At 40.1% G+C, this 12,688-nt stretch overlaps 1 protein-coding gene across 3 annotated transcripts; it reads left to right on the top strand.

Moving 5' to 3' along the window:
• Positions 1-2,382: 2,382 nt before the first annotated feature.
• LOC105055482 (uncharacterized) lies at positions 2,383-4,723 on the top strand. Of its 3 annotated transcripts, none has more exons than XM_010937319.4 (4): positions 2,383-2,537; positions 2,651-2,790; positions 2,895-3,100; positions 4,166-4,723. In XM_010937319.4, exons 2-4 carry the CDS (start codon positions 2,701-2,703, stop codon positions 4,425-4,427), a joined length of 558 nt encoding a protein of 185 aa, XP_010935621.1. In that variant the 5' UTR covers positions 2,383-2,537; positions 2,651-2,700; the 3' UTR covers positions 4,428-4,723. The 3 variants fall into 3 exon arrangements, with proteins under 3 accessions (XP_010935621.1, XP_010935622.1, XP_029123521.1); XM_010937320.4 differs by having other exon boundaries at positions 2,391-2,537; positions 2,665-2,790; XM_029267688.2 differs by having other exon boundaries at positions 2,435-2,790.
• The last annotated feature ends 7,965 nt before the right edge of the window (positions 4,724-12,688 follow it).

Genomic DNA, 12,688 nt, shown 5'->3' with positions numbered 1-12,688 from the left:
TTCCACTTCTAGCCAAGCAAATGACTCAGAAAACACGCCACTAAATTCACAAAAAGTCACAATCATGTCCGACGCCTTTTACGACTACAATAGCGAGTACGATTCGGAGAGGACTGGACTTTATTACCGGATCTGGTCGTGCTCAGGCCAGAAGAACATGAGTTGACCTGCACATGGGGATCGAGCTTGGAGCAACAATTCGAGAGCCCAGCCTCTATTTCAATTCAGCTCTAAAATAAAAACTGTTTTGTTTGTACTTGGATTCTTGATATTATATCAAGTCAACTGTGATCCTTCTCGATTCTAATTGATTCAACTGACAATTTAGTAAATTAGAATCACCGTCCACCCCTTATTTACTTTTACCGGTGAATGTCGAAATCTCAAGCTCAAATGTGATCAGAACTTAGGATATCGAAAAATTATTGTCTGGACTATACTTAGGTAGACCAATGCAAATCTTGAAGTATATATACGGTGGATAACGTGCAATCAGAAATTTATGATCGTAGGGTGTTATCCACCATGGCATTTGGGCAATTTATCTGAGCGTGATTCAGATAATAATTTTTCTGTTATACCACTTGAAATCAGGTAACGAACTGTTGGGTATAAAATACCCTCCAGTCGAAGTTCGTATCAGGAGTGATCTTCTCGGAACTCTGCCGGCGTCGGACCTTGGGCGACATCTTTTCGAACCTCTCCGACGACCGAGCTTCCGCAATATTCCCAAATTCTCCCGACGGATGAACTCCTGCCGCATCTCCCGGACTTCCCCCAGCGATAAGCTTCTTCGGTTGTCCATCAGACTGCTCCAAGTGCTCTCTGGATTCTACCATCGGCCGATCTCCTACAAGGGTCAACCGTTCTCCGAACCCCTTTCGGATCTTTTCCGACAAGATTCGATCGACTCCAATCCGAATTTCTTCCAGAACTACGTCAGTTCGCCAGTGGCCGAACTTTCCCAACAGCAGATCTCCACGACGGACGGGCTCCATCCAAGTTTCTACGGCGGTCGACCGCCTTCTGGGTTTCATCCAGGCTCCTACGGGAGCCGGACTTCTTCCTCGAATTCCTACTGCAGGTAGACTTCGTCCGAGCTCCTATGAGAGTTGGACTTCAGCCCTGAACTCCCATTGCAGGTAGACCTCATCCGAATTCTTACAAGGGCCGGACTCCGTGCCCCCACCACAAGCGATCTACACCGAGCTTCTGCTACAAGCGATCTACTTCGAGCTACTACTACAAGCGGTCTACTTCAAATTTCTACTACGAGCGGTCCGCACTGGATTTCTACTGTAAGCCTCCACACGAGCTTTCCTTGTGAACGAATTCCCTCCGGACTTCTATTGTAGGCAGGCTTCGGCCTAGCTTCCTCAACAAATGATCCCCATCCGGACTTCCACGGGAACCAGACTTCGATCGAACTTCTGTAGCGGGCAGATTCCGGACGAACTCCTACAACGCACGGGCCCCAGCAGCTGAACCCCCCTAGCAGATGACCTTCGCCTGCGGTACTAGCACCCTAGGCACCCAACGGTAGAAAGCTCGCCAGCAACATCCGAGCTCCTCTCAGGCGGAGGGCTACCCCTCTCCACCAAACACCCCAACCGAGCTTCGGCCGACAGGCCTGGACTCCCTGGCAGGCCACAGTAATGGCCGCGACTCTGCTCCACTTCCTGTAACGGATCCCGCGCGGCTCCATCATGCTCTGGCAAGTCACGACAACGGACATCACTCCACTCTCCACAGCAGGCTCCATGTGGCAGGCCATGGCGATGGCCACGACTCCACTCCACTACTCTCCGTAACAAACTCCTCATGGCCCCGAACGGCCCACTACCGGGCGGTTACAGACGTCGCTGTTAATCTGTTACACCCTCGGCCTATAAAAAGGGACCCCCAGATATGTTATTCTCTAAGCTTTAATCTTTATCTAAAAATTCTGCTAAAATTTTCGTTCGAGCACTCCATTCTTGTTGAGGTAGAGAACTGACTTGAGCGTCGGAGGGTCTTGTCGGAGTACTCCTACTTTTGATTTAGACTTTCTTTGCAGGTTCCAACGGTGACCGTGACTCCTTCGACTCCAGTTTCTCCGACGTCGATAAATTTTTACACCAACACAAACTATTATCAAAAAAATCAAATAATTAACTAATGACCCACCTGGTTATCAAAACCCACCAAACACACAATGACACCCACCACATTCCATGTTTTAGCTCGGCCGTCATTAAACCGAACCCACCAAAAAAAGCAGAGTGGGTGAAAGATCAAACTCGTTAAGCGAGTGGGGACATCCTTTAGAAATCATATTAAACTCAGCACGCCTCTTTTTGTTGGATGGAATTCGGCATCCACAGGTCAATTTCTCTTTCCTTCGACCGCAAACCAATATGTACCCAAAAAAAAAATAGAAAACCAATAAATAAAAGCACAAAGGTCCAGCTTTGGTAGAAGAGAAAGAGACAGAAAAGCGTCCAGAGGGATCAGAACTCCGAAAAGAAGAAGAAGAAGAAGAAGAAGAAGAAAAGAAGGTACACCCTTTACTTCGTTTCTACTGCCTGCCGGCAACCAGTATTTAACCCGTCCAAATCCGTTTCTTTTTTTATTTCACTCCCCCGTCCATCCGTTTCTCCTTGCTCACTAGCCTAAGCCCGCCAGAGAGCCATCTCCGATCTAAGCTCTCCTCCGCCTCCCATGGCCTCAACCCTCATCATCGTCGTCGTCTTCATCTTCGACCTCATCGCCTTCGCCCTCGCCATCGCCGCCGAGCAGCGCCGCAGCACGGTAAGCCCTCTAATCATCCAAAACTATGGATAATCCCTTCCATCGGGGGAAATATTCTAATTAATCGGCGAATAATTTATGGATGGTTGGATCATTCGGTTCAGGCGACGGTGATGATTGACCCGAAGAAGCAGTACACGTACTGCGCGTACGATTCGGACATCGCGACGGGGTACGGGGTCGGGGCGCTGATCCTGCTGCTGGCGAGCCAGGTGGTGATCATGGCCGCCAGCAAGTGCTTCTGCTGCGGCCGATCGCTCCGCCCCGGCGGTGCTCGTGCCTGTGCCATTATCCTCTTCCTCCTCTCCTGGTATCGATCCCTCTCTGCCTCTACTTTTTTTAATATTGCTTTAAACTTCTTTTCTCTTGATGAAAACCTTCAGATCTACAGGTAATTGGTCGAAAATTTGAGGCTTTCGATGCTTCAGTTCCAATTGTCTTGACATTACCATGTAGATGTAGATCTATTTTGGACCTTTTTTTAGTAATTAATTATTTTACTATGCATTTTTATAAAGTTATTTTTCATATGAATAAAAAAATAATGCATCATGTATATATTTATTTTGAGATGGGAGTCTTAGATCTTGTCATATTAAATGCAGTAAGATGGACTCTTAAAAGGCGCAATAAATAATCTGTTTTTAACCTAACAAAGTAGAAGTTTTCTGTAAAATTTCCTTTCTTGTAGCATCATATTATTACAGAGTACAAATCTAAATAGAAATATTTTGTAACATGATCAGTTATACTGTGGAAAACGGCTGTTACATAACGGCTCTTGTAGATACCGTCATGACGGCTCTTATAACAGGTTGGGAGCGGGTTATATCGTCCGCGCGAAAGAAAAATTCACCTTTTTCTTTCGCGCGATTCGACCGTTGGATTACCCAGTACACAATTGATCAGTCTGCACAGATATCAAAGCAGCACGTATGATCCAACGGCGGAATTTTTCTTTCGCGCGAATCGACCGTTGGATTACCCAGTACACAATTGATCAGTCTGCACATATATCAAAGCAGCACGTATGATCCAACGGCGGATTCGCGCGAAGAAAGGTGAATTCTTCTTTCGTGAGAAAGATACAACCCATGTCCATCGGTGCCCAGATCGACGCCGACCACATCCACATAAACCGACGGGCTTAAGCAGTTCCAAAAGCAAATTGGAGAGCGGTGTTGTGTCCATTATTCAACGCGCAGTGGGACAGCTGTCCCTCTCCTTACTCCCAAGCCGTAACGCCAAGTGCACTTGATCTCGGGACCTAAACTGGATTTTTTTCCTAATCATTATCCTGTGTATTAATATTATTTTATTTTTTGTGGTAGTTATTTGGTTGTAGTTGTAAACAGAGATTTTATTTCGAGACCAGGTTGACGTTTATAATAGCGGAGGTGTGCTTGCTGGCCGGATCGGTCCGAAACGCGTACCACACCCGATACAGGACTCTGTTTCGTGACGGCCAGCCGTCGTGCGAGATGCTGAGGAAGGGCGTGTTTGGCGCCGGCGCCGCCTTCGTTTTCTTTACCGCCATCCTTACCGAGTTCTACTACGTGTCTTTTTCCAAGGCCCAGAACACCGGCACTGCGCCCTACAGCAAGGAATCCTCCATTGGCATGAGTCCGTACAGTTAGATCCTATGTTTACCGTTACCGCTTGTCTCTTGGAACCCCATGGTTGTACTTGTGTCTTGTTATCTGTAGGTGTTGTGCGTTGGCTGTGTTCTTTTTGATTGTGACATTGGTCGTGGGTATTGGGTACAGGGTAGCATTGCAGTATACTCTTAATTACGGACATTTTGTTTTTTTTTTTTTTGGTTATAAGATATGAATTATGTGTGCGGCATGCATCTCTTTATCTGTATATATTTCTCTACATGTATTGTGACGCAAACTACCAGAGTTGGGGCTACATGTCTTTATCTCCTAAACTTTGTGTCCGGTTTTATATATTTTTGTATGATACATGTATTCTTTTGTTGCACGTGTTAGATGCTTAGAAATGCAGCTTACCTATTAAACTGTCATCAAGGATGCTTTGATCATATCTTTTTTCTCCATTCAAAAAGATAATGTCTTTTTTTTCTTTTCTTCGGGTGGGGGAATCATATCAATCATTAAACATTTTTTTTTCTTGAGTCATATAATAAATTTTAAGAACATGTATAATTTTTACGCCTTCTTCAGATATTTATAATATATTTTATTTGCACATTATAGAAGTTATAGCAGATATTAAACCAAGAGATAAACAATGTAAATTCGCAACTTCATCTCAAGCAGGGAATGGGGAGGGGGTTCCCGAGTCGTGCAAGACCATGGTACCCTGTTGGACAGCCCTTCTTTCTTTATCTCCAGCTCTCACATGAATCAGAGCATCTCTATCCAGAATAGCCTCCAAATGGGTGCAGTTTTAACAAAGAAGCCTTGGTATGTGATTGGACGCCAGATCTCTTTGAACATCTACCCAACTACCATTTGTCATTGGCGGATGAGATTCATATAAAAGATAGCTAGTGCATTAAAATAGCCTAGCCTAATTTCTTTAGCATAACCAGGATTTTTGGTCACATATCATAGAGTACTACCCATAGTTCGATGGCCTCTATTAGAAAATGGATAATCATCAAATAATATGCACACAAGCTTGTGGACCATCTAATTATTTGATGACATCCACTCCTTAATGGTGGCCATTTATGGCTGCACAGCACTCTATGATATCGTAGAGGCTTCATGCTCTCTTTAGCATCTTACTTATCTTACTTCTCCAATATAGTATAGATGAGGTCTGTGTGATCAAATTTTTAAGGAGGCAGAAGAAGCTTATTTTTTAAAAAAATATTTATTTTAAAAAAATAAAATATTTAATTAAATTTATTTTAAAAAATAATCTGTTTCTGAATGACGGCGAAAGCAATTTTACGCTGCAGGGAGGAAGCAGAAAATTGGAGCTTCTTCTTGGAAATAAAAACAGAAGCAAAAAATTAATTTTTTTAAGATAAAAATATGCTTACTCAAAATCATTATTTACCATAACTGTCTCTATTTATTTTCACTTAATTCTCTCATTATTTACTATAAATATATATTTTTTTTCATAATTTGATAGTCAAAAATATTTTTTTTTGAAAGATTTGTCAAACACAAACTATTTCTTAAATACTGATAAAAATACTTATCAAATGATTTTGTGAAACACAAGCTTTTTCTCTCTCGTTGCATTTCTTTTAAACCTCCATTTGAAAAAAAAATGATTTTAAAATAAATTGATTTTCACAACTTGATTAAGCAGACTCGTAATCTTGCGCTGAACTATAAACAATATAAGAAGCTCAACTCCACCTTGTAAACTCATGGAAACCAGATCTTTGCTAATCAGGGATAGAAGCGAGAGACAACAACCACTCGAGATCAAATCATCGGCCTCTCACTTCAAAGGCGAGACACAATATCATCAAGCTTGTGCTCATGATAATGGTGCACATAATTCTATGGGTCCAGAGATGGATAGTATTATGGACCCTGTTGCGGAAAAGAGCTCGGTCTGTTATACGAGGTATTGTCCATATTATTAAAACCACAACAGAGTCCTCACGTGAGGTATTGTCTGCTCTGACCTATAGACCTCACGATTTTATCTTTTAAAAAATACCTCACGTGGGAAAGATTTTTTTCACCTGATAAGTATGAATCCTCCTTAACTCATGATCGATGTGGGATTACTAGTGTCCTTCATATTATTAGAACCACAACAGATCCTAAGCCGTAATCTCAGGCCACACCTAAGACTCTTGCTTGTGCAATTCCTGACCAACTACACGGGAATAGTAGATCGATTTGAACCTGACGAAGAAAAGGATAGCTGTTCCTGGGTGGAAGAATCGGCGCGAAGCAATCATCGGATGATCGGTCGAGCAATGATGCTGCCCATGATTGGGTGGAGCATCAGGTTCTTTCAGGAGATTCAGTGTGCCGGCAATTGGTGAACTTATCCATGGCTTTCCTTCGTCCATTAGATGCCTTCCTGGAACCGAGCACAGAATCCGCGCTCTGGAAAAGAAATCGAAGCGATATCTTGACGCATTAACTAAAAAGAATGCCGTTGCTGCATCATAATTAGACAAGACTAGTTATAATATCTGTCGCGGCATATTCTCGTTCTTTGTCCTAGATTCACCGTATTCACCATCCCAACGTATTGCGTGATGCTTGGGGAGATGGGAAAAGGCTAAGGAGGGATCTTTAGAAAATTAAGTATTCTTGGTTTTGTTGGTGGGTTGGAGGGGAGAAGATGGAGAAACGAAGCAAAGATTATGGCATATTCTCTCTGATAGCATTGCAAACGCCACATCGTTACTCCATTGGACTGGTTTCTGCTTTCTTGTTTGGAATCAACAACACCAGGGTTATATTTCACACCTGCAAGACTGACAGCAACACTTGTACTTATTTTTCACGGTACGGAAGGAATATGTGTAAGGTGAAAAATGCCATGGTTTTCACACTATTTGGATTTGTGAGTACAAGGATATTAAGTTAGACCTCAGAGACTTAAGAGAGGTAGACATTTTGCATTCAATTTTGCACCACCACCAAGAGTAACAGCTTCATCTTGGATCACGGGCCGCTCTTTAATCCTTAAGCCCAAGCCTAGTCCATTCGTTAAACCGGTCTATCTTTTAGGCCCAGCCCGACCCAATGGGTCCAAGTCCTTGGGTTTTAGCCTGCCCAGAGGCCTTGGACTCGAGCAAACAGGATAGGGCTTTCCGCCTGTGAGCAAGTCCAATTGAAAAGTTGGAAGAGAAATTCTTTGTCCACCGCTCTAGGTAGAGAGAAAAAATGCACTGATTCATTAGATTAGGCTACGTAGCACAATTAATAAGAAAATACATATTTAATATAGCTCAATTTTTTTTCTTAAATTTTTTCTGATTAAAATGCCCTTTCTCTTCTTTTACTTTATTTTGCTCGTGCTTGGACAGAATGTTATAAAAAATAATAGAACGTTATAATAATAGTATAATATTCCATTGCATCATATGATATTCAATAAATAATTATCAAGATGTCATAAAAAATAACAGATTATCATAATAGTGATATGATATCCTGTTGCATACTATAAATAATTATCAAGATATTATAAAAAATAACACGACATCATAACGATGATATAACATTTTGTTGCATCTCATAAAAAAGTAATATAGGATGTCATATAATATTATCTGAAGTATCATAGCATTCAATAAGAAAGGATATTTTGGTCAGAGAATTTTTTTTTAAAAAAATTGAGCTATATTAAATGTCTAATCTCTTATTTATTACGCTACATGATGCATTTTTTTCTCCACCGGATGTGATAGACAATGAATTGCTCAAAGTTGGAATTATTGAAGTTTAGACCCACAATACTTTTGGAATGCATATTTTAGGAGAAGTGAGTCCCAGTCATTATTCCAACCAAATTAAGGGGGTTCTTCTAGAAAAAATCTTGGGCTTTGGGGAATTGGAAAGCCTTTATCTTCCTCAAAAGCTCATTTGTGATCTCCATAGGGCTCATTGTCAAGCTGGAGATTTCTTGAATTCAATGACAATGGGCTCGAGGGGATCATTCTTGATTTGATTCTTAGCTGTCAGTCCTTTATTTCCATGAATCTCTCGATCAACAGGCTGAATGAGACTGTACCAGATGCTCTCATTAATGCATGGAAAGATTTGCAATTCTTCGAACTTTTGGGAGCATCAGTGGCAGTGTAAGGGTAACTTCAGGGACCCAACTCCTTAACATCCAAATAATAGAGATGGACAGAAGGACTACAATGCATTTGAAGAGCAACTTCAGGGACCCAATTATAAATTTTAAAATCAAGAATGTCTGTATCAAAAAAAAAAAAAAAATCAAGGATGTCACTTCGCAACTCGGGCAAAGGTGGAAGGGTCAAACCATGATGTTCCCTAAAATACTTGTTCATAAAAGTTGCTTCTTTCAACTTTCAAATATGGACTTGTTGTGGTCATGATCATGAGGTCGAATGGCTCACGTTGGGAGAAAAGATTCCAATCCATATAAGCCATATTCTCTTTTAACTCATAATGGATGTGGAATTAAAGAAGCCTTCTCTACACCACAACATAGCCTCCCAGTCAAGAAGAAGTATGTGTGGATAGGAGGCATCAATATTATGGTCATGGGTCAAGAGATCGAATGGCTCAGATGGTTGGCTTATGGGTCAAGAAATCGTGAGATATTGTTCGTTTTAACTCTTGATCATCTTTAAGCTTTAGTGAGCTTTTAGGCTTCAATAGACCTTGATCATTTAAAGCCTCACGATTTTGTCTTTTAAAAAACGTCTCACGTTGGGAGAGAAGATTCCAATCTATATGAACTATATTATCTCTTAACTAATAATCGATGTGGGATTAAAAATATCCTCTCTACATCACAACATAATTAATTTCAAAAAACAGCATGCTGAGAATAGATCAATCTGCGAAAATAAATATTTACATATTGAACCTTGTGGATAGCGGGTATACATAAAATTCCCCCCAGGCAAACGTGAACCAGTCCCTGCAAGCTATTTGCCGGGAATAGTTTGAACCGGAGAAAATGGGCACATAAAACCCAATAAAAAATATCCTTCATCCAAACTTCGAACGAGTTCCTATATTTACAATAGGGCTAAAAACGGGTTAGACAAAATTCAAGCATATTCGGTTTGACATCCGGTTCAAATCAGGTTTGGATAAAAAGTCTGGTATCTTATTGGATTCGTTTCGGATAGAAAGTCTGATGGCTCACTGAATTCTGATACGAATTTGGATTTCTACTTACAAATTTGCCCATAAGCGGATCTGAATTCGAATATCTACTTATAAATCTACTCCCGGAGAATTATGGAATTCGGCAATCACAGCCGAGTTATTATTCTTCTTGCTGGTGTTCAGGTTTGTGTACCTGAATTGTGCGATTAAATCTGGGAATTGCACGAATAAGCTATTACATAATTACAAAGGCACAAGATGCTTTGATTTTGTCGATCCATGAATAGTTTGGGTTGGCATAATAGCCATAAACACTTTAATCGAGTCATAATTTAGAAGTGTTTTCTTTCTTTTTCGCTCTATGCTTTGGAAGTTATAATATATATATATATATATTTCTTATATCAGTCCAAAAATGATCTAGTTACATATGTTGTAGCTAGCTTGTGAGAGAAAGTTCCGGTGGTTGTAGTTTCTTCATGATCTTGAAGCGGATTAAAGCTTTTGCACGGATTGTTTCTTGAAATGGTTGCCAGTTTAGAACATGATGAGATGTGTTACTTCCAGATGGAATCTAGCAATCCATGCCTCTTAGGCGAGAAATTATTGGTTAGAATAAGTCTACCATATGTATCTTGCACCATCCAATAATAAAACAATGTATCATCTAAAAAAGTAAAAAAGTATACTGTTATCCATGCTTGTTTAAAGATTCTATATGAAAAAAAGTTTATTTTTACTGTTTTGAACGGGAAAAAGTTTACTTTTTTGTATGGTATGCTGGTTTGTTATTGGATGGTGCAAAGTACATATTAGATTTATTTTAATCAATAATTTCTCATCTCACGCTATGTGTAGGGAAGCCAGGGTTCCACATCGGATGCCTTGAAGCTTGTTCAAAGCCTAATTTCTCACCTGTGGGCCATGTCTTTATCTTCTTTCAGGCTATGTGAACAGGGGCTTACTAAAGTTCTTACTTGAGAGTTTTCCCTGACAAGGCCCACTGAAATCCCTCTGGTAAGGCAAAAGCCTCACACTAGCCCTGATTCAAGTAAGTTCCCATGAGCATACTTTATTTTCTTTGCCAGCATAAAGAGCAAAGGACATCAAGCCATCCACTACATTTACAAGCTTTGTAAATGATTATCTTCTTTTCTAGTCTAAAGTGTAAAGACCATTAAGCCATCCACTACATTAATAAGCTTTGCAAGCGAGCATATGCATGCATGCAACATGCTTCATGCTCTCATTGGAATGTCCTTTTCGATGATGCTACTTTCTTGAAATCACCATGAAAATTTTGCTAGCAGCTTTGCAAATGAGATGCCATATAGTTTTTTTTCCCCTTCATTTTTCATATATGATGATGAAAAAATATGAATGGCATAGATGAAAGGCACCATATACGCATGGATGGATAGAGGAGGTTCATAAGAGACAATGCAAGTGCGAAGCTCGCATAAATGTTAGAGCTTGTGCATTGTCTTTTTTCTTTTCAGCAATAACCACCTATCAAATTCTTCACTTGTTTTCTTTGCTCAACAATCATGAAGATTTATGCACTTTAATATTTATTATCATGGAAAAGGAAAATAATTAGTGATTGAACCTCTACTCTTTTGATCTCAGCTTAAGCATCAGGGGGGAGAGAAGTAACAAACAACAGACCGTAGTTCTACTCAACAAATGCTAAAGCATTTCAAAATTATTAAAACAATTAGACAAATAAAATATTAAAGATTAAGCAATGAAAGAAAAAAATTTCTAGGGGAAGAGAGAGAGAGTATAGGCGATAGGCAAAGCCTAGGCCAGCTTATTTGCCAAACAAAGTTGTTGACATTAATTTAAAACAATCACCTTTTGCTTTAATAAATTGTTATGGTGCACAATGGCTTGGCAAGTGGGGAGAAATTCTCTCTCTTTCTTTTTTTTTTTTTTTAATTATTCCACGATCTCTTCGGCAATCTTAGGAATTTAGCTGTTATTGGGTGGGGGGAACATGGCTGGCCGGAATGGGGGTCTCCATTAATTGCATGGACTTTGTATTGTTATCTCTTAATTAATAGTGAAGTCAAATAACGGAGTGGGAAGGGAATGGACAAATGGAATCCATCCATGTGTCACCGTACAAGTGTCCATATGGTTTTGTTAGCCATATCTTTTTTTCCTTATTTAATGCAATCATTTTGCTTTGATTCCTTCCTTGTTATCTTTTCTCCAACGGCTCATCCCCTCAACGAGGGTTGAGGCAGCCGATTCTCTCTACTTTTCTCGCCCTGTGTGCACGTAAATAACTACTTTTTTAAGTATAGATTAATGCTTGGTTTTGTTTAGCACTCCTGGGCCACACCCCCTTGGTGCTTGCATTCAACATAGCTTTTCAGTGTGAACTGGATGCTGGCACTTTCAAAACCATTTCTCCTATATATATATATATATATAAAATAAAAGTTTCCACTAAAATGATCAAAATATCATCAGCAAGAATTAGTTGGCTTTTTTCTCAGCATCCAAATGGTAAAATTTTTTTAAAGAGTCTAAGGTGCTTAATTGGAGCATACGATCATGAAAATTCTATTTACTAAATAGCAGTTAACATAGAATAGATTATTTATATTAAAATAATAATATCGATCATACAAAATATGTTATAATACTATTGTTTAATAACAATATTAAGTGTTTGCTGTTGTATCTTTTAATAGTATTTTATTGTAAAAGATATTTAAGACATTATTGTACTATCATTTTTTATATTTTATTATTTTTTTAAAATAATATTTTATTATTTTTTAAATTCTCTTTTGTAGCTTATCCTCGTTGCTGCATGTGGCTCTCCATCCTCCGCCCACCTATCCGCCGCTCGGGTTCGCTGTTGCAGCCCATCCCTTCCCTCCTCCTCCGCTCACTTGTCTGGCACTTAGGTTCGCTACCGCATTCCAACCCTCATTCTCCACCTCCTCTGCCCATCTCATCTCCGCCGCAGTCACTCTCTTTCCTCCTTCTCTTCCACTCACCTCTCCGCTAATCATAGTTGATGTTTGCCTCCGCATCGCCGCTCATCTCCGCACCGTTGATGCTCACTTTCTCGTCCCCTTTCTTTTTCGCTGCTCGAGGCCCATAGC

Source organism: Elaeis guineensis, chromosome 12 (assembly GCF_000442705.2).
Source record: "Elaeis guineensis isolate ETL-2024a chromosome 12, EG11, whole genome shotgun sequence".
Taxonomy (NCBI): Eukaryota; Viridiplantae; Streptophyta; class Magnoliopsida; order Arecales; family Arecaceae; genus Elaeis; species Elaeis guineensis.
Note: the sequence above shows the minus strand (reverse complement) of the source record. Positions and strands in the feature narration are given on the sequence as shown.